This window comes from Pseudophryne corroboree, chromosome 6, assembly GCF_028390025.1.
Source record: "Pseudophryne corroboree isolate aPseCor3 chromosome 6, aPseCor3.hap2, whole genome shotgun sequence".
Lineage (NCBI taxonomy): Eukaryota > Metazoa > Chordata > Amphibia > Anura > Myobatrachidae > Pseudophryne > Pseudophryne corroboree.
In genome coordinates, this window is record NC_086449.1 from 771,264,825 (window position 1) to 771,287,249 (window position 22,425).

The 22,425-nt window shown below is 50.0% G+C and overlaps 1 protein-coding gene across 1 annotated transcript; it reads right to left on the reverse strand.

Annotated features, from left to right (window-relative positions):
* Nucleotides 1-9,042: 9,042 nt before the first annotated feature.
* Nucleotides 9,043-22,122, reverse strand: RPS14 (ribosomal protein S14). The gene is made up of 5 exons (XM_063928651.1): nucleotides 22,015-22,122; nucleotides 20,080-20,230; nucleotides 13,610-13,771; nucleotides 9,975-10,051; nucleotides 9,043-9,152 (listed from the first exon to the last, which is right to left on the reverse strand). Exons 2-5 carry the CDS (start codon nucleotides 20,226-20,228, stop codon nucleotides 9,085-9,087), a joined length of 456 nt encoding a protein of 151 aa, XP_063784721.1. The 5' UTR covers nucleotides 20,229-20,230; nucleotides 22,015-22,122; the 3' UTR covers nucleotides 9,043-9,084.
* Between the last annotated feature and the right edge of the window lie 303 nt (nucleotides 22,123-22,425).

Consider the following 22,425-nt stretch of genomic DNA (forward strand, 5'->3'; position numbering starts at 1 on the left):
TCTTCAAGAGGGCCGCAGATTCGGCATACAGGACTGGGCTGGGGGGCAGTCACACAGGGAAGAAACTTCCAAGGACTATGGTCAAGTCAGGAGACTTCCCTACACATCAATATTCTGGAACTGAGGGCCATTTTCAATGCCCTAAGTCAGGCAAAACCCCTGCTTCAAAACCAGCCGGTACTGATCCAGTCAGACAACATCACGGCAGTCGCCCATGTAAACCGACAGGGCGGCACAAGAAGCAGGACGGCGATGGCAGAAGCCACAAGGATTCTCCGATGGGCGGAAAATCACGTGTTAGCACTGTCAGCAGTGTTCATTCCGGGAGTGGACAACTGGGAAGCAGACTTCCTCAGCAGGCACGATCTCCACCCGGGAGAGTGGGGACTTCATCCAGAAGTTTTCCAACTGATTGTAAACCGTTGGGAAAGGCCACAGGTGGACATGATGGCGTCCCGCCTAAACAAAAAGCTAGAAAAATATTGCGCCAGGTCAAGAGACCCTCAGGCGATAGCTGTGGACGCTCTAGTGACACCGTGGGTGTACCGGTCGTTTTATGTGTTCCCCCCTCTTCCTCTCATACCCAAGGTACTGAGAATAATAAGGAGAAGAGGAGTAAGAACTATACTCATTGTTCCGGATTGGCCAAGAAGAGCTTGGTAGCCGGAACTTCAAGAAATGATCTGAGGACCCATGGCCTCTGCCGCTCAGACAGGACCTGCTGCAGCAGGGGCCCTGTCTGTTCCAAGACTTACCGCGGCTGCGTTTGACGGCATGGCGGTTGAACACCGGATCCTGAAGGAAAAGGGCATTCCGGAGGAAGTCATTCCTACGCTGATTAAAGCTAGGAAAGAAGTGACCGCAAACCATTATCACCGCATTTGGCGAAAATATGTTGCGTGGTGTGAGGCCAGGAAGGCCCCAACAGAGGAATTTCAGCTGGGCCGTTTTCTGCACTTCCTACAGTCAGAGGTGACTATGGGCCTAAAATTGGGTTCCATTAAGCTCCAGATTTCGGCTATCGATTTTCTTCCAGAGAGAACTGGCTTCACTACCTGAAGTTCAGACTTTTGTTAAGGGAGTGCTGCATATTCAGCCCCCTTTTGTGACTCCAGTGGCACCTTGGGATCTCAACGTGGTGTTGGATTTCCTAAAGTCACATTGGTTTGAGCCACTTAAAACCGTGGAATTAAAATATCTCACGTGGAAAGTGGTCATGCTGTTGGCCTTGGCTTCGGCCAGGCGTGTGTCAGAATTGGCGGCTTTGTCATGTAAAAGCCCTTATCTGATTTTCCATATGGATAAGGCAGAATTGAGGACTCGTCCCCAGTTTCTCCCTAAGGTGGTATCGGCCTTTCATTTGAACCAACCTATCGTGGTGCCTGCGGCTACTTAAGACTTGGAGGCTTCCAAGTTGTTGGACGTAGTCAGGGCCCTGAAAATTTATGTTTCCAGGACAGCTAGTGTCAGGAAAACTGACTCGTTGTTTATCCTGTATGCACCCAACAAGCTGGGTGCTCCTGCTTCAAAGCAGACTATTGCTCGCTGGATCTGTAGTACGATTCAGCTTGCACATTCTGCGGCTGGACTGCCGCATCCTAAGTCAGTGAAAGCCCATTCCACAAGGAAGGTGGGCTCTTCTTGGGCGGCTGCCGAGGGGTCTCGGCTCTACAACTTTGCCGAGCAGCTACTTGGTCGGGGTCAAACACATTTGCTAAATTCTACAAGTTTGACACCCTGGCTGAGGAGGACCTAGAGTTTGCCCATTCGGTGCTGCAGAGTCATCCGCACTCTCCCGCCCGTTTGGGAGCTTTGGTATAATCCCCATGGTCCTTACGGAGTCCCAGCATCCACTTAGGACGTCAGAGAAAATAAGATTTTACTCACCGGTAAATCTATTTCTCGTAGTCCGTAGTGGATGCTGGGCGCCCATCCCAAGTGCGGATTGTCTGCAATACTTGTATATAGTTATTGTTTAACTAAGGGGTTATTGTTGAGCCATCTGTTGAGAGGCTCAGTTATTGTTCATACTGTTAACTGGGTATAGTATCACGAGTTATACGGTGTGGTTGGTGTGGCTGGTATGAGTCTTACCCGGGATTCAAAATCCTTCCTTATTGTGTCAGCTCTTCCGGGCACAGTATCCTGACTGAGGTCTGGAGGAGGGTCATAGAGGGAGGAGCCAGTGCACACCAGGTAGACCAAAAGCTTTCTTTTAGTTGTGCCCAGTCTCCTGCGGAGCCGCTATTCCCCATGGTCCTTACGGAGTCCCAGCATCCACTACGGACTACGAGAAATAGATTTACCGGTGAGTAAAATCTTATTATACCTTCCATGGTGTTCTCTTTTTAACCTGTCTTTACATAGCTGACAGGTAATTCATTTGTTCATGACAATCCCAGTTCTCTGCACAAACCATTTCTTGGAATGGTCCTACATGGAAGAGAGGACAACTAATGGTACCTCTCCTGATAACTATGTAACATCCCCTCCGCCAGACTGAGTCCAAAAAGAAAACAAACTAACAGAAGCCGTTTTGCTTTAGTATGCTCTGATACAGGATGACCGGCGGTCACAATACTGGCACCAACATCCCAGGGGAAGGTGGCAAATGCATGCCATGCTTGGCGGGCAAATAAGGGTATTTGTGTTAACATCTAGTTGCCAACATCTGAATGGCAATAGCAGCTGAACCATAAGCATTGCAGCTAGGGAAGCCAATCCCGGGCCATTTTTTCAATCCTGGGTATCAGGATTGAAAAAATAAGAATTTACTCACCGGTAATTCTATTTCTCGTAGTCCGTAGTGGATGCTGGGAACTCCGTAAGGACCATGGGGAATAGCGGGCTCCAAAGGAGGCTGGGCACTCTAGAAAGATTTCAGACTACCTGGTGTGCACTGGCTCCTCCCACTGACCCTCCTCCAAGCCCCAGTTAGGATACTGTGCCCGGACGAGCGTACACAATAAGTAAGGATTTTGAATCCCGGGTAAGACTCATACCAGCCACACCGTACAACTCGTGATATGAAACCCAGTTAACAGTATGAAACAACTGAGCCTCTCAACAGATGGCTCAACAATAACCCGATTTAGTTAACAATAACTATGTACAAGTATTGCAGATAAACCGCACTTGGGATGGGCGCCCAGCATCCACTACAGACTACGAGAAATAGAATTACCGGTGAGTAAATTCTTATTTTCTCTGACGTCCTAGTGGATGCTGGGAACTCCGTAAGGACCATGGGGATTATACCAAAGCTCCCAAACGGGCGGGAGAGTGCGGATGACTCTGCAACACCGAATGAGAGAACTCCAGGTCCTCCTCAGCCAGGGTATCAAATTTATAGAATTTTGCAAACGTGTTTGCCCCTGACCAAGTAGCAGCTCGGCAAAGTTGTAAAGCCGAGACCCCTCGGGCAGCTGCCCAAGATGAGCCCACCTTCCTTGTGGAATGGGCATTGACAGATTTTGGCTGTGGCAGGCCTGCCACAGAATGTGCAAGTTGAATTGTACTACAAATCCAACGAGCAATAGTCTGCTTAGAAGCAGGAGCACCCAGCTTGTTGGGTGCATATAGGATAAACAGCGAGTCAGATTTTCTGACTCCAGCCGTCCTGGAAACATATTTTCAGGGCCCTGACCACGTCTAACAACTTGGAGTCCTCCAAGTCCCTAGTGGCCGCAGGCACCACAATAGGCTGGTTCAAATGAAACGCTGACACCACCTTAGGGAGAAACTGGGGACGAGTCCTCAATTCTGCCCTATCCATATGGAAAATCAGATAAGGGCTTTTATAAGACAAAGCCGCCAATTCTGATACTCGCCTGGCAGAAGCCAAGGCCAATAACATGACCACCTTCCACGTGAGATATTTCAGATCCACGGTTTTTAGTGGTTCAAACCAATGTGATTTTAAGAAACTCAACACCACGTTGAGATCCCAAGGTGCCACAGGAGGCACATATGGGGGCTGAATATGCAGCACTCCCTTTACAAATGTCTGAACTTCAGGTACTGAAGGTAGTTCTTTCTGAAAGAAAATCGATAGAGCCGAGATCTGTACCTTAATGGAACCCAGTTTTAGGCCCATATTCACTCCTGCTTGCAGGAAATGCAGAAATCGACCTAGTTGAAATTCCTCAGTTGGGGCCTTTTCGGCCTCACATCATGCAACATATTTCTGCCATATGCGGTGATAATGATTTGCTGTAACCTCTTTCCTGGCTTTAATAAGCGTAGGAATGACTTCCTCCGGAATACCCTTTTCTTTCAGGATCCGGCGTTCAACCGCCATGCCGTCAAACGCAGCCGCGGTAAGTCTTGGAACAGACAGGGCCCCTGCTGTAGCAGGTCTTGTCTTAGCGGCAGAGGCCACGGGTCCTCTGAGATCATCTCTTGAAGTTCCGGGTACCATGTTCTTCTTGGCCAATCCGGAACCACGAGAATTGTGTTTACTCCTCGCTTTCTTATTATTCTCAATACCTTTGGTATGAGAGGCAGCGGAGGGAACACAAACTGACTGGTACACCCACGGTGTCACCAGAGCGTCCACAGCTATCGCTTGAGGGTCTCTTGACCTGGCGCAATACCTCTCTAGTTTTTTGTTTAGGCGGGACGCCATCATGTCCACCTGTGGACGACCCCACTGATGTACAATCATTTGGAAGACTTCTGGATGAAGTCCCCACTCTCCCGGGTGGAGGTCGTGTCTGCTGAGGAAGTCTGCTTCCCAGTTGTCCACTCCCGGAATGAACACTGCTGACAGTGCTAGTACATGATTTTCTGCCCATCGGAGAATTCTTGTGGCTTCTGTCATTGCCATCCTGCTTCTTGTGCCGCCCTGTCGATTCACATGGGCGACTGCCGTGATGTTGTCTGACTGGATCAGCACCGGCTGGTGTAGGAGCAGGGATTTTGCTTGACTTAGGGCATTGTAGATGGCCCTTAGTTCCAGAATATTTATGTGAAGGGAAGTCTCCTGACTTGTCCATAGTCCTTGGAAGTTTCTTCCCTTTGTGACTGCCCCCCAGCCTCGCAGGCTGGCATCCGTGGTCACCAGGACCCAGTCCTGAATGCCGAATCTGCGACCCTCCAGAAGATGAGCACTCTGCAGCCACCACAGAAGAGACACCCTGGTTCTTGCAGACAGGGTTATCAAGCGATGCATCTGAAGATGCGATCCGGACCACTTGTCCAACAGGTCCCACTGAAAGATTCTGGCATGGAACCTGCCGAATGGAATTGCTTCGTAAGAAGCTACCATCTTTCCCAGGACCCGCGTGCAGTGATGCACCGATACCTGTTTTGGTTTCAGGAGGTCTCTGACTAGAGAAGACAACTCCCTGGCTTTCTCCTCCGGGAGAAACACTTTTTTCTGGACTGTGTCCAGAATCATCCCCAGGAACAGTAGACGTGTCGACGGGACCAGCTGTGACTTTGGGATATTCAGAATCCAGCCGTGCTGGTTCAGCACTTCCTGAGATAGTGCTACTCCCACCAACAACTGTTCTTTGGACCGTGCCTTTATTAGGAAATCGTCCAAGTACGGGATAATTAAAACTCCCTTTCTTCGAAGGAGTATCATCATTTCCGCCATAACCTTGGTAAATACCCTTGGTGCCGTGGAGAGTCCAAACGGCAGCGTCTGGAATTGGTAATGGCAATCCTGTACCACAAATCTGAGGTACTCCTGGTGAGGATGGTAAATGGGGACATGCAGGTAAGCATCCTTGATGTCCAGGGAAACCATGTAATCCCCCTCGTCCAGGCTTGCAATAACCGCCCTGAGCGATTCCATCCTGAACTTGAATTTTTTTTATGTACATGTTCAAGGACTTCAAATTTAAAATGGGTCTCACCGAACCGTCCGGCTTCGGTACCACAAATAGTGTGGAATAGTAACCCCGGCCTTGTTGAAGTAGGGGTACCTTGATTATCACCTGCTGGGAATACAGCTTGTGAATTGCCGCTAGCACCGCCTCCCTGTCTGAGGGAGCAATCGGCAAGGCAGATTTTTAGGAACCGGTGGGGTGGAGCCGCCTCGAATTCCAGCATGTATCCCTGAGATACTACTTGAAGGATCCAGGGATCCACCTGTGAGCGAGCCCACTGATCGCTGAAATTTCTGAGGCGGGCCCCCACCGTACCTGGCTCCACCTGTGGAGCCCCACCGTCATGCGGCGGACTTGGAAGAGGAAGCGGGGGAGGACTTTTGTTCCTGGGAACCTACTGTCTGTTGCAGCCTTTTTCCCCTACCTCTGCCTCTAGACAGAAAAGACCCTCCTTTTCCACGCTTGCTTTTCTGGGTCCGAAAGGGCTGAACCTGATAAAATGGCGCCTTCTTAGGCTGTGAGGGAACATGGGGTAAAAATGCTGACTTCCCAGACGTTGCTGTGGAAACTAGGTCGGAGAGACCATCCCCAAATAATTCCTTCCCTTTATAAGGCAAAACTTCCATGTGCCTCTTGGAATCTGCATCTCCCGTCCACTGACGAGTCCATAAGCATCTCCTAGCAGAGATAGACAATGCACTTACTTTAGATGCCAGCCGGCAAATTTCCCTCTGTGCATCTCTCATATATAAGACTGAATCTTTTATATGGTCAATCGTTAGCAGAATAGTGTCTCTGTCTAGTGTGTCAATATTTTCTGACAGTTTTTCTGACCATGCAGCGGCAGCACTGCACATCCAAGCTGACGCAATAGCTGGTCTAAGTAGAATGCCTGAGTGTGTGTATACAGACTTCAGGATTGCCTCCTGCTTTCTATCAGCAGGCTCCTTAAGGGCGGCCGTATCCTGAGAGGGTAGTGCCACCTTTTTTGACAAACGTGTGAGCGCTTTATCCACCCTAGGTGGTGTTTCCCAACGTGACCTATCCTCTGGCGGGAAAGGGAACGCCATTAGTACCTTCTTAGGAATTACAAATTTTTTTATCAGGGAAAAGCCACGCTTCTTCACACACTTCATTTAGTTCATCTGATGGGGGAAAAACTACGGGTAGTTTTTTCTCCCCAAACATAATACCCTTTTTTGTGGTACCTGGATGTAAATCAGAAATGTTTAACACCTCTTTCATTGCCTCAATCATGCAGTGAATGGCCCTGACAGGAATTAGGTTTGACTCATCGTCGTCGACACTGTTATCAGTATCCGTGTCGACATCCGGGTCTGCAAACTGAGGTAGCGGGCGTTTTAGAGCCCCTGACGACCCCTGAGGCACCTGGACAGGCACGAGCTGAGATCTCGGCTGTCCCACATTTGGCATGTCGTCAAATTTCTTATGTAAAGAATCTATACGTGCACTCATTTCTTTCCATAAGTTCATCCACTCGGGTGTCTGCCCCGCAGGGGGTGACGTCCCTTCAAAATGCATCTGCTCCGCCTCCACCTCATCAAACATGTCGACACAGCCGTACCGACACACCCCACACACACAGGGAATGCTCAACAGAGGACAGGACCCACAAAAAGCCCTTTGGGGGGGACAGAGTGAGAGTATGCCAGCACACACCAGAGCGCTATATATATATATATACAGGGACTAACTGAGTTATGTCCCTAATAGCTGCTTTTCATATAATATATGTATATATACTGCCAAATTTAATGCCCCCCCTCTCTTTTCCCTCTTACTGTTACTGTATATTGCAGGGCAGAGCCAGGGAGCTTCCTTCCAGCCGAGCCGTGAGGGAAAAATGGCGCCAGTGTGCTGAGGAGATGGGCTCCGCCCCTTTTTCGCGGCCTATTCTCCCGCTTTTTATGGAATTCTGGCAGGGGTATTTACCTCATATATAGCCTCTGGGGCTATATATTGAGGTATTTTAGCCAGCCAAGGTGTTATTATTGCTACCTCAGGGCGCCCCCCCCCAGCGCCCTGCACCCTCAGTGACCGGAGTGTGAAGTGTGAGAGGAGCAATGGCGCACAGCTGCAGTGCTGTGCGCTACCTTGGTGAAGACAGAGTCTTCATGCCGCCGATTTTCCGGACCATCTTCTTGCTTCTGGCTCTGTAAGGGGGACGGCGGCGCGGCTCCGGGACCGAACACCAAGGACTGGGCCTGCGGTCGATCCCTCTGGAGCTAATGGTGTCCAGTAGCCTAAGAAGCCCAATCCGGCTGCAAGCAGGCGAGTTCGCTTCTTCTCCCCTTAGTCCCTCGCTGCAGTGAGCCTGTTGCCAGCAGGTCTCACTGAAAATAAAAAACCTAAGTCTATTCTTTCTAAGAGCTCAGGAGAGCCCCTAGTGTGCATCCAACCTCGGCCGGGCACGAATTCTAACTGGGGCTTGGAGGAGGGTCATAGTGGGAGGAGCCAGTGCACACCAGGTAGTCTGAAATCTTTCTAGAGTGCCCAGCCTCCTTCGGAGCCCGCTATTCCCCATGGTCCTTACGGAGTTCCCAGCATCCACTAGGACGTCAGAGAAATGGCCAATCCCGGGATTGGCTTTTAGCTAGGTGGCCGCCATCTCGCCCCACACACATAACTCACCATATACCAGGGGCGGGCGGGAGGGGGAACATCCTTTGAACGCTGCTGGCGGCTCCCAGCAGCGGCCGACAGCGCAGCGTGACCTCTCACACTGCGCTGGGGACCCGGAAGGAGGAAGCCGGGCAGCGTCTGAGCGTCCTATGGACGCTCAACGCTGATCCCTCAATCCCTGGGATTGGAGCTTCCAATCCTGGGATTGAATCCCGGACATTTTTGGCCTTAAATCCCGGGATCCCGATCCTGGGATTGGCCACCATAATTGCAGCTTTCTTGTTCAGCAACTAGGGGACACTGGAGGCAGCAGATGACACTGGGGTATAGACTGTGGCTATAGGGAGTTGGCACTTAGTTTATTAAGTGTTACTGCCATCGTGTGGCAAACCAAGGCGGCTGCAGGAAAACAAGCCACAGTATATATGCAAATTGGGCAAAAAAAATGTATTTTTTTTTTTACCAGTATAGGCCATGTAAAAAGTGGTCATGGCTTCACTCATTAGGAGAATGCAGTACGTTTTAATTCAGTTATCCCAAAAAGACAGATTCACACATGTAATTTGGTCTGAATTTTTATTAACAACTGAAAGGAAAGCGATAACTACAGACGACGACCACGGCGACCGCCCTTTCTGCGGGTGCTGTCTGATGGGATAGGGGTCACATCCTCTGCAAGGGAAAACAAGAGTTAAATTGCTGCTGACATTTTCAGACTGCACATGAATATGGTCCCTTTGCAATATGGATACAGAGAACCCACAACATGGGATTTAAGTAATTTACTAACATAAAAAGGAGTGTGAAAGTTCGCAAGGAGAATGGCAAGTCAGATGTCAGTGCGTTGGCACATTAACCACTTGCCTGCCACTACTGAATGCAAAGACAGCCAGCTGGGCTTCACACAACATGGCTGCATCCCATACAACAGAGCCACCCTGCTGCCCACAACACAGCCGAAACCGCACCTCAGAATGCTGTACGAATGACACTCTGAGGCTCATGCGCCTAAACATAACAGCCCCCCCCCCCCCCCCCCCCCCCATGTGCAGGTCAGCTACAGGAAGGGGGGGGTTAACTTGATATACCAGCTGTCAGGATCCCAGCGCTAAGCATACCTGCGCCGGGAACCCCGACAGCCGGTATACAGACCCCTAATCTCCCTCTTGGGGTGTCCACGACACCCCTGGAAGGAGGATAGCGCAAGGGGCTCTTTTACGCTCACCCACTGCCGGCAAATCATACCACACCCATAACATCCATTGGGAACATCCCGACCATCGGAAAAATAGCGACCATCGCGGCTTTCATTTTGCAAGCCAGGACAGCCTCCGGGTATACAGGGGGAGGTTCTGGGGGTGGCTTGGGGGGGTTAATTTACACTCCCCAGCGGCATCCTGAGCGACCAGGTCAGATAAAGCACTTGCAGGCACGGTTGCATCTGATGCGACCATGCCAGGCAAGTGGTTAAGACACAAAAGAACAAGTTCTTACCAATGCGACCAATTTTCATGCCAGAACGAGCCAGGGCTCTGAGGGCGGACTGGGCACCAGGTCCAGGAGTCTTGGTCCTGAAAAAAAACATAACACAATACTGTTCATCTATGGAGTTCAACAGGATTAGATACACCAGTCACTCAAATGCATTTCATAGGCTTTCATCTAATGCTCCTCCCAACACAGCACTGAAGACATTAGTAAGGTTTGCCATTGGAAACTGATGTTGCCAATCAAAGGAGCAGATGTATTAAGCCTGGAGAAGTGATAAAGCAGTGATAAGTAAGGTGATAACGCACCAGTCAGCTCCTGTCAGTTTACATATTGGAACTGATTGGCTGGTGCATTATCACTTCTCCAGGCTTAATACATCTGCCCCAGAGTTCCTGATGCCTTTTCCAGTCAATGTTGGGAGTGAGACAATTGCCATGGTGTAATTCCTTCCAGTGGCTGATGACGCCCATTCTGCGGTGGACACCAGGAAGGTGTGTCTGCAGCCAGAGCTCCTTAGCACAAATACACACTAATGATCCACGGCTACGACCACTGAATGGTTACCTGCACCACCACCACTATACGATGGCCATATTACCATCTCTACTATTAAGATATACCCCGATATTCTAAATACTATACAGAATGTTTTTTTATCCAATAGTAAGCCTGTTCACTCAGACCTGGACCTGCTCCCTATTATAGCACAGCTCTCGCTTCCTCACACAGCACTGGAAAGGCTACACATAATATAGTTGAGTTCTTGATCTTTTGAGGAAGCTTCACTATGAGTTCCAGAACGGTGTATAGGGTTCTGTTTATTTAAAACATTCTGCATTTTCTGCAAAATACAGAAGAGGAAATGAAGACTCTACCCACAAGTCTTCTTCGGTACCAGCAGCAAAACAGGAAGAGGCTGATAGCAGAACCATACACAATGCACTATGAGACTCATATTTGCAGAAGGTATATTTACAATCATCTCGCAAGACGAACCCAAAGTTTAGCGTATTAGCGTAGGTCCCAAACTGCAATTATTGCAAATGCAGCCACACACCTATCGTACAGTCAGCATGGGGAAGGGGGGGGGGGGGGGGGGGGGGGGGGGGAGAAAGTCGGTCCTAGAATTCAGGTGCAGTGAGCAGGTAAATGCTGCAAGCATCAGATACTCCCACGCTCCAAGTTGAAGTAGGATTGTCTCATCTGGATATATTTTGGCAGACTACTTCACCCATTACGTTCCCATGTATAAAGCTGAAGTCTGACTTAGGGATTTCTTTTTCTACTGAATAAAGAACTACTCTGCTGTAGAATGAGCAACTTGCCTATAAGGTATCATGGGTTCTAACACTGGCCTAAGGTAGGTCGATGCACCACAGTCATGGAAAAGGATGGAGGTAGGAGCACGTAAATTGGGATGGTAATCAGGGCTTCCGCGCTATAGGCACTGAGGGATGCAGTTCTGACCTATATGATCTGATAGCGTGCACTGCAGCCAATAGCAATTCTGCAGTGTCTCCCCATCCAATCACCACCTGAGGCTTCCCTCCCTGCCTTCCCCCCTGGCAGCTAGCGCTCTAGAATTTGCATACAGCTTTCCATCCTCCTCCCAACCCAGCAACAGAGACTCTTGCATGCAGCATCATCGCCAGTGCTTAAAGTGGTCCTGGAGAGGTGGTGGAACTCACCCTCCCCGCCGCCCCAGCTCTAAAGGGATTGTGCGCCCGCAAAAAAGGGGCGTGGTCTCAAAAAAATAAAGGTGTGGTCACCCAATAATATCCCCAATTTAAATTATGGAGAGCAGCCCCGTGTAGAAGCTGCCCCCCGTAGTTATGTCCCCATCAGAAGCTGCCCCCCGTAGTTATGCCCCCAGTACAGCTGCCACCAAGTAGTGCCGCTTCACACACACAGCTATTGGAGTACGTCTCTTCCATAGCGCCGTACACAGCGGAAGCCAGAGCTTAGCAGTGAGCTTCGGCTGCCGCTGAGGGGAAGGTGCCGGCGCCCGCTGGTTACAATCTCAGCGGGCGCGCGGCATCACATTCTGTGTTAGGTAAGCCGGAACGCATTGGAACCAACGGAACACAGTTCCGCCCCATTCCGTCTCACTTTAACCTCTGATCGTTGCCCCCATCATGTACAGCCTGAGGCAGTGTACAGACGCCATTGTGCGCTCCATCCCCGACTTCTTCAACCAGCAGGCTCTGTGCAAGCAAATTGCAAAGAGGGAGCTGAAGGACAAGCTGGACCGGCAGCTCCATCAACAGTATCACAGATACCGCCTATATGAAGGACATGAAGGCGGCGCTGGATGAGACCATTCTGGTGAACCAGCCAGGGGTTTCCAACAGGAGGAAGAATGCAACTATTACCACCCAGGATTGCCTGCTCCCAATCGCCCAGTACTGCCCCCAACTGCTATCTAGCCTTTACCCTTCCCCCCTACCCTTACCACTTCCCTACTCGCCCCAGAACTACCTACCTTTACCCACCTCTACTCCCTCCCGACCCCTACTGCTCCGTCTCAACCCTCAGCTCTACTCCATCTGTTGCTTGCCCTTAGCCCCCTCTACAGCCTATTTCCACCAGCACAGCCCAAGTTGCCATCCAACTCCCACTGTTGCAACTGCTGCCTGCCCTTACACCCCTCTGTCCCCAGCATTGTACCTATTGGCTATGGGAAATCAAGGCAACGTATGTACTGACAATGAGTGTGACTTGCCATGGTATAGGGTGGTCTGATACTACATGGGAATCTATAAATAGCTCATAAGCATAAACAGTGATGGAACCCAGAAACAGTGACATAGGACCAATTTTAGTGAACGTGCCTCCTGGGACCCACATTTTTTCCACTCTGTGCCATCACTGGTAATTGCAGATGTATTAACTTCAAAGGGTATTTCTAGAGTCCGTTAGATATAACACAACCTGGAGACTTGCCATTAGAGATGGGATCTGGTCAGGATCCCAGCAGTTGAAATACAGACACCGGAACCCTGATAAGGATCACAATCACCGGGATCCCAAACAAGGGTTTGCCGGGGCTGTGGACAGGTAAGCCGCGGGTGGGGGTTTAGGCTGCGGAAAGGGAGGGCTAGGGGGATATTGGTAAGTACACTTACATAGCCTCTGTCGGGATTCTCACCATCAGGGTGCCGTGCCAAGTAAAACCAACAACACTGTCTTTACACCTCCAACAAGTCTAAGTGATTCATAGTGCCATTGGCAATTAGCACATTGGTCAGGATTAGTAGGACCTGCCAGGGCCACAGTATCTATTAATATTTCTTGTTGCAGACTGAAGAAAATAAATAAGCTACCTTGTTAGAGGCATCAAGTACTAAGTGATAACGAACACTAGGCTCTAGGCACAGCGTGTAGAAAGCCTGCAGCACTCAGATATAAGTAACACCCCATACATTTTTGCTTAATAAAGTGTTGCTGCCCTGACAACTACACACCATGGCAGGAGAATGCCAGATAGGCTGTATTTGCGACACTGCAATAGGGGCGCGTCCGTTTCAAGGGAAAGGCTACACAGATTTAGAGACAGACAGAAAGTGCCCCAAGTCTAATAATTTACAGGTCAAAACTTCGCTCCCCAGTGTTCAGCTCAGCATACAATCAGACATTACCTGTTCCCACCGGTGGCACGCAGCTTGATGTGAAGAGCGGTGATGCCAAGCTCTTTGCACCTTTGGGCAACGTCTTGAGCAGCCAACATAGCAGCATAAGGAGAGGACTCGTCTCTGTCAGCCTTCACTTTCATCCCACCAGTGACACGGCAGATCGTTTCTCTAAGGCAGGAGACAAAACGCTGTCAGGCAGCAGCTACAACAAGCAACGCAAGAAAGGACGCACCATGAGGCTTTATTTATTTTAGGTGGAAATCCGTTCCGTTACATTCCACATTGCGCCTTATTGTGGGGGGTTCCAGATGACTTCATATCCCAGCAAGGCACAAGGTACTACCAGAAAATAAGATTTTAAACCTACCGGTAAATCTATTTCTCCTAGTCCGTAGAGGATGCTGGGGACTCCGTAAGGACCATGGGGTATAGACGGGCTCCGCAAGAGATAGGGCACCTAAAAAGAACTTTGACTATGGGTGTGCACTGGCTCCTCCCTCTATGCCCCTCCTCCAGACCTCAGTTAGAGAACGGTGCCCAGAGGAGATGGACAACAACAAGGCAGGATTTAGCAATCCAAGGGCAAGATTCATACCAGCCCACACCAATCATACCATGTAACCTGGAACATACATAACCAGTTAACAGTATGAACAGAAACAGTAACGGTCCTAGACCTATTCCAACTGTAACATAACCCTTATGTAAGCAAAAACTATATACAAGTCTTGCAGAGTTTCCGCACTGGGACGGGCGCCCAGCATCCTCTACGGACTAGGAGAAATAGATTTACCGGTAGGTTTAAAATCTTATTTTCTCTTATGTCCTAGAGGATGCTGGGGACTCCGTAAGGACCATGGGGTTTATACCAAAGCATCCAATCGGGCGGGAGAGTGCGTATGACTCTGCAGCACCGACTGAGCAAACGCTAGGTCCTCATCAGCCAGGGTATCAAACTTGTAGAACTTAGCAAAATTATTTGACCCCGACCAAGTCGGCGCTCGGCAAAGTTGTAAAGCAGAGACGCCTCGGGCAGCCGCCCAAGAAGAGCCCACCTTCCTAGTGGAATGGGCCTTAACCGAATTTGGTACCGGCAATCCAGCCGTAGAGTGAGCCTGCTGAATCGTATTACAGATCCAGCGAGCAATAGTCTGCTTTGAAGCAGGTGCGCCAATCTTATTGGCCGCATACAGGACAAACCAGAGCCTCAGTTTTCCTAATTCTAGCCGTCCTGGCTACATAAATCTTTAAGGCCCTAACTACGTCTAGGGATCTGGAATCCTCCAGGTCACCGGTAGCCACAGGCACCACAATAGGTTGATTCATATGGAACGAAGAAACCACTTTAGGCAAAAATTGCGGACGTGTCCTCAATTCAGCTCGATCCACATGAAAAATCAAGTAAGGGCTCTTGTGCGAGAGCCGCCAATTCTGACACTCGCCTTGCTGATGCTAAGGCCAACAACATGACCACCTTCCAAGTAAAAAATTTAAACTCAACCTTGTTAAGCGGTTCAAACTAGTGTGATTTTAGGAACTGCAACACCACGTTCAGGTCCCATGGTGCCACTGGAGGCACAAAAGGGGGCTGGATGTGCAGCACTCCCTTTACAAACGTCTGGACTTCTGGAAGAGAAGCCAATTCCTTCCGAAAGAAAATAGAGAGGGCCGAAATCTGTACCTTAACCGAGCCTAATTTCAGGCCCATATCCACTCCTGTCTGTAGGTAGTGGAGAAAACGACCCAGATGAAAATCTTCCGTAGGTGCATTCTTGGTCTCACACCAAGACACATACTTTCGCCAGATATGGTGATAATGTTTTATCGTCACCTCCTTCCTAGCCTTTATTAAAGTAGGGATGACCTCTTTCGGAATCCCCTTTTTGCTAGGATTCGGCGTTCAACCGCCATGCCGTCAAAAGTAACCGCGGTAAGTCTTGAAATACACAGGGCCCCTGCTGCAACAGGTCTTCCCTGAAGGAAGAGGCCAGGGGTCTCCTGTGAGCATCTCTTGTAGATCCGAGTACCAAGCCCTTCGAGGCCAGTCTGGGACAACGAGTATCGTCTGTACTCTTCTTCGTCTTATGATCCTCAACACTTTCGTGATGAGAGGAAGAGGAGGAAACACGTAGACCGATTCGAACACCCACGGTGTTACCAGTGCGTCTACTGCTACTGCCTGAGGGTCCCGAGACCTTGAGCAATACCTCCGAAGTTTTTTGTTGAGGCGTGACGCCATCATGTCTATTTGAGGAGTTCCCCAAAGACATGTTACGTCTGCAAAGACTTCTTGATGAAGTCCCCACTCTCCTGGATGGAGATCGTGTCTGCTGAGGAAGTCTGCTTCCCAGTTGTCCACTCCAGGAATGAAGACAGCCGACAGAGCGCTTACATGATTTTCCGCCCAGCGAAGAATCCTTGTGGCTTCCGCCATCGCGACTCTGCTTCTTGTCCCGCCTTGGCGGTTCACATGAGCCACTGCTGTGACATTGTTTGATTGAATCAGAACCGGTAGGTTTCGAAGAAAACTCTCCGCTTGTCGAAGGCCGTTGTAAATGGCCCTGAGTTCCAACACATTGATGTGTAGACAGGACTCATGGTCTGACCAATGACCCTGAAAAGTCTTTCCCTGTGTGACCGCTCCCCATCCTCGGAGGCTTGCGTCCGTGGTAACCAGGATCCAGTCCTGAATCCCGAACCGGCGACCCTCCAGCAGGTGAGCACTTTGCAACCACCACAGGAGGGACACTGGTTCCTGGGGACAGTTATTTTCAGATGTAAGTGCAGATGGGACCCTGACCACTTGTCCAGAAGGTCCCATTGAAAAGTCCTTGCATGGAACCTTCCGAAGGGAATGGCCTCGTAGGCCGCCACCATTTTCCCCAGAACTCGAGTGCATTGGTGAACCGACACCTTTTTCGGTTTTAGCAGGTCTCTGACCATGTTCTGAATGTCTTGGGCCTTCTCTATTGGGAGGAAGACCTTCATTTGTTCCGTATCCAGTATCATACCTAGAACGGTAGTCGAGTTGTCGGAATCAACTGTGACTTCGGCAGATTTAGAATCCAACCGTGTTGCTGGAGCACTCTCAAAGAGAGCGCCACACTGCTCAGCAATTTCTCCCTTGACCTCGCTTTTATCAGGAGATCGTCCAAGTATGGGATAATTGTGACTCCATGCTTGCGCAGGACCACCATCATTTCCGCCATTATTTTGGTGAAAATCCTCGGGCCGTGGAAAGTCCAAACGGCAACGTCTGAAATTGGTAATGACAATCCTGTACAGCGAATCTCAGGTATTCCTGATGGGGGGCATAAATGGGGACATGAAGGTACGCATCCTTTATATCCAGAGACACCATAAACTCCCCCTCCTCCATGTTGGCTATTATCGCTCTGAGAGATTCCATTTTGAATTTGAATCTTTTTATGTACAGGTTTAGGGATTTCAGATTCAAAATAGGTCTGACCGAACCGTCCGGTTTCGGGACGACAAATAGGGTTGAGTAGTAACCTCTTCCCTGCTGGTGCAGGGGAACCTTGTTCATCACTTGCTGTATACACAGCGTTTGAATTGCAGCTAACACTACATCCCTTTCCGATGTGGAAGCTGGTAGGGCAGATTTGAAAAATCGGCGCGGGGGCACATCCTCGAATTCCAATTTGTAACCCTTGGAAACTATTTCCAGCACCCAGGGATTCAGGTCCGAACTGACCCAGGCCTGACTGAAAAGTCGAAGACGTGCCCCCACCGGTGCGGACTCCCTCAGGGGAGTCCCAGCGTCATGCTGTGGCTTTTGGAGCAGCCGGGGAGGACTTTTGTTCCTGGGCACCTGCCAAAGCAGGTGCTCTCTTGCCTCTGCCCTTACCTCTGGCGAGGAAAAAGGATCCCCGACCTCTTTTGGACTTGTGCGACCCTTATATGGTAGTACTTCCATATTTTTTTGGAATCCGCATCACCCGTCCATTGGCGAGTCCATAAGGATCTTCTCGCTGAGATAGACATGGCATTGGCCCTGGAAGCTAGCAATCCAATGTCCCTTTGAGCATCCCTCATAAATAAGACTGCGTCTTTTATATGGGCTAGAGTTAGGAATATAGCATCCTTATCCATAGTATCAAATTGATCTGTCAGCTCATCAGTCCAAGCTGCAATTGCGCTACACACCCATGCCGACGCAATCGTCGGTCTTAACACAGCACCCGTATGAGAATAAATACCCTTTAATGTAGTTTCTTGCCTGCGATCTGCAGGGTCCTTAAGGGCCGCTGTGCCAGGAGACGGTAGCGCCAATTTCTTGGACAAGCGCGTCAGGGCCTTGTCCACAGTGGGGGGTGATTCCCAAATCTCCCTGTCCTGCTTAGGGAAAGGGTATGCCATAAAAATTCTTTTGGGGATCTGCGGTCTCTTATCCGGAGTCTCCCAAGCTTTTCCAAAGAACTCATTTAATTCACGAGATGTGGGAAAATTAATAATCTGTTTCTTTTTCTTAAACATGTGTACCCTTGTGTCGGGGACCGAGGGTTCATCCACAATATGCAACACATCCCTTATTGCCACAATCATGCACTGAATGGTTTTAGTCACCCTAGGGTGCAATTTTACTTTGTCATAGTCGACACTGGAATCAGAATCCGTGTCTGTAGTAGTGTCTTGTGTCAAGGGACGCTTTTGAGATCCCGACGGGCCCTGTGAGTCGGTTCAATCTGAGGATTGGCCGCCTGATGTCCCCCCTAAATCAGCCTTATCAAGCCTTTTATGTAAAGATGCCACACTTGCATGTGCATGCAACGTATGCCACATATCCATCCAATCTGGAGTCGGCACAACCGACTGGGACACACCACTCATTTGCTCCACCTCCTCCTTAGAGAAGCTTTCCGCCTCAGACATGTCGACACACACGTACCGACACCCCACACACAGGGAGTTACCTATAAGGGGACAAAACCCCAACCAGGCCCTTAGGAGAGACAGAGAGATAGAGTATGCCAGCACACACCCAGCGCTTAAAAACACTGGAATATATGACCAGATAGCGCTGTTATATGTATATAATTGTAATCTCCCCCACTGCGTCGCCAAAGTGCCCCCCTCCTCTTTTTTTCAGCCTGTGAAGCAAGGCAGGGGAGAGAACAGGGAGCCAGCGTTTCCTCATGCAGTCTATGTGGAGAAAATGGCGCTGGTTAGTGCTGAGGATCAAACCCCGCCCACCCGACGGCGGGCTTCGATCCCATCAACTTTGTATAGAAAAATGGCGGGGGTTACCGGATTTACTGTGCCACAGCCTAATCCATGTTTATCTATGCCAAATATGAGGAATATTGCTGCCCAGGGCGCCCCCCCCCCTGCGCCCTGCACCCTTCAGTGCCTGCTTGTGTGTGTGACTGGGAGCAATGGCGCGCAGCTTACCGCTGCGCGCTTACCTCATGAAGATCTGATGTCTTCTGCCGCCTGAAGTCTTCTTTGCCTTCTCATATTCACCCGGCTTCTATCTTCGGCATCTGTGAGGAGGACGGCGGCGCAGCTCCGGGACGAACCCCAGGTGAAACCTGTGTTCCGACTCCCTCTGGAGCTAATGGTGTCCAGTAGCCTTAGAAGCAGTGCCCAACTTGACAAGCCAGCTCTGCTTCTCTCTCCTCGGTCCCACGATGCAGGGAGCCTGTTGCCAACAGGACTCCCTGAAAATAAAAAACCTAACAAAATTCTTTTTCCACAGAAAACTCTGGAGAGCTCTCTGCAGTGCACCCATTCTCCTCTGGGCACAAGATCTAACTGAGGTCTGGAGGAGGGGCATAGAGGGAGGAGCCAGTGCACACCCATAGTCAAAGTTCTTTTTAGGTGCCCTATCTCCTGCGGAGCCCGTCTATACCCCATGGTCCTTACGGAGTCCCCAGCATCCTCTAGGACGTAAGAGAAAAGTACATTTTAGTTGTAGACCTTCTTTATATCCATATTATGGGTAATTATGGTTACGGAGTAGATTACAGCTATGAGGCTGATATTATAATGGGCAGAGTCAGCTCCGCATGCAAAACCAGTGACTGGAAGCAGGCTCACATGATGTTCCACAAGGAGACTTAGGCTGGGTACACACCAGACCCGCCGTCAGACTGTGTTGCCGATGCAGGTTAGTATACACTTACCGATCAGCCGCCGGACGTGTTAGTCAGGACACCCGCCTGTACACACAGCCAGATGTGCCGATATATCTGATACATCAGCCATAGGCTGTGCTGGAGGGCTGCCATGACATGTCTGACGTATCAGGGGTACACACCTGCTGACGTGCTTGCGATTTATCAGCTGTTTGATACATGATCCGTTGCATCGCCCCTAGTGTGTACCCCGCCTTACTGATCAATACTAGTGGCTCAGGACTGCAGTTACATAGGGGTAAAAAAATAAAATAAATGCCAGCAACAGGCGCACACAATACTCCTAACAAATACATTAACACAAGTCACATCACTTACTTGCCGGACAGATCGGTCACATGTACAAAGGTGTCATTGAAAGAAGCAAAGATGTGGCAGACTCCAAACACGTTTTCTCCTTCAGCCACTTGTGGCCCCAAGCTGATGACCTGCTCTTCCTTCTTTTCCTTACCCTTACGTGGAGCCATTTCTGCAAATTACAATAAAAACCATTAACAAAAGTACATTTCTATAGCACTGTACAGAGGACAAGCATTCACACACATCTGTCACTGGAGCTTACAGTCTAAATTCCCTATCACACGTACAGTAACATTACGGAGAACGTTAAATCCCCAATCCCTGCCCTAGTGGAGCTTACAATCTAATGTCTCCTATACAACAACTATGTTCTGCACTATGTGAGGAAACTGGAGCACACAGACATCCACCAACAAGAACAAACACTACGCATAGGGCACTTGTATAAAGTAAGCTTCTAACCACTCTGCTACCAGGCCGTCCAATGTTTATCCACAACCACTGTCAAATTAGTCTATGCAGCCCTTGCTCTGATCTTTACACACATACTGCTTCCATAGTAACCTTAGGGCCACCATACATCAGCGGATGAGATTCCCCGGACAGCGATGAGCAGCCATCGGTTGGGGGAATTAAACATGTTAAAAATGCTCAGGAATTGGAATTTTTCCAACGTTTAATAATCCAGATTCCCCGGATGACAAGGGATCAGGACACTGCAGCAATTTATTGATGATGTATGGGGGGGGGGCCATAATCCACAGGCCGCATGCATGGCTAGTGCCCAGAGCACAAAGTTAGCCACACATACCACCATAACCCTACACACCAGCCAATTACATGACTGGTCTTAATGACTACCTCTTAATGTATGGTACTGACTGGTGATCAGGCGGGATGGCTCGGTTTGGACGACAACCCTGTTTGATCCGCCGGACCATCATTCTGCCGGCTGTGCACTGTGATCGCGTACACACACTGTGCGGTATATGGATGGTTACAATATCATGCCATTGCGCCTGCCCGGTCACACAGCCAGCACTACAGACTCCTATACTGTGTAAGTACAGCACACGGCTCCCACATTACCAGCGGGTACACAATAAACACTATGGCAAAAGATGGAGTGTGACACACAGCCAACGCATCGCTGACAAGAACATACACCGGTACATAAAGGGGGGGGGGGGGGGGTATTCAATTGTTTGAAAAGTCAGCTGGGTGTCTTTTTTCTTCTCTGACAGGAACCGACAGACGCCCAACTGACTTCTCAAACAATTGAATTCCCTTAAAGTATGAAAGCCTTCTGCCAATATTTCACACAGCGCCAGATCATCATCAATTTGTAAGACCCCCGCATACGCCACAGAGCATCACAAGTGATAACACCAACCACAACAAGAGAGCAAACTATATAAAAATGACGAATCACAGCAACACAACACTGGAAGCCTTATTACTGCTAGGCAAAAGTCTGACCACACATGGGATGATACACCTAAGATAGGTAATGTGTAGTTGTAGTACTACACATACAAGCATGCCCTCTACAGGTTCACCACGCCCAAACAGCAACTCTGTGCTAGGGATTGCTGGGATGTGTAGTACTACAGCAGCTGCTGAGCATATATACTGTACACAGTGCCTGCACAGCAGCAGCAGGCCCCCGCTACTGCCCCCTGGCCGGGTATACACTGCCACTGGCTATTACACAGCATTATATATACACCACAGCCTCAGCGCTCCCAGGCCGGGCACCCACATACTCCAGCCCGCGGCTGCACTAGGCCCCGCCGCATCCTCCCTTCTATCCCCCGTGTAACGCTTCCAGACCCCCATACCCCCCGGGGCAGGATCGCGGGAGGGTCCCCTATCCCCAGCACCGGGCCCCGGTCGCCCCCATCCCGCCGCCCCGGAGGATTAGCGCGGATACTGCGGGCGGACATCACTCACTGCTGAGTCTTCTCGTGCGCCAGCTGCAGGAAAGGAAGGAGGAGCCGCGCGGGGGTCATAGGTCACCCCCTCCGCCGGAAGTGAGGGCTGCTGCAGCCGGCCCCGGAACCCGGGGAGAAAACGGTTTACACGGACGCCGCTACCGCCACGGGACAATGGTATATAAGCGGATGAGTGCGAGCTGTCGGCTGATTGAGCAAATTGCAATGATAACAGTATATAGTAGACCATTCTCCAGCTTGCCAGTAACTAAGATGGCGGCTTTCGGTTGTGTGACGTACGAGGAAGCCGCATTACAGGAAGCCATTTCAGCGTGGGGCAGTCCCTCCAGGGTTGTGTCTATGTTGCCTTCGTGCAAAGGACCTGGACGTGACAAAACGAGTGGGCAGGAGAGAACTTCCGCCCTTACAG

Excerpts from the sequence above, each read along its gene's own strand:
- RPS14 (XM_063928651.1), bottom strand. The coding sequence starts at position 20,228 with ATGGCTCCACGTAAGGGTAAGGAAAAGAAGGAAGAGCAGGTCATCAGC. Across the intron at positions 10,052-13,609 it reads CGTGCCACCGGTGGGAACAG|GACCAAGACTCCTGGACCTG; the intron begins GTAATGTCTGAT and ends GTTTTTTTTCAG. Across the intron at positions 9,153-9,974 it reads CATGAAAATTGGTCGCATTG|AGGATGTGACCCCTATCCCA; the intron begins GTAAGAACTTGT and ends TTTCCCTTGCAG.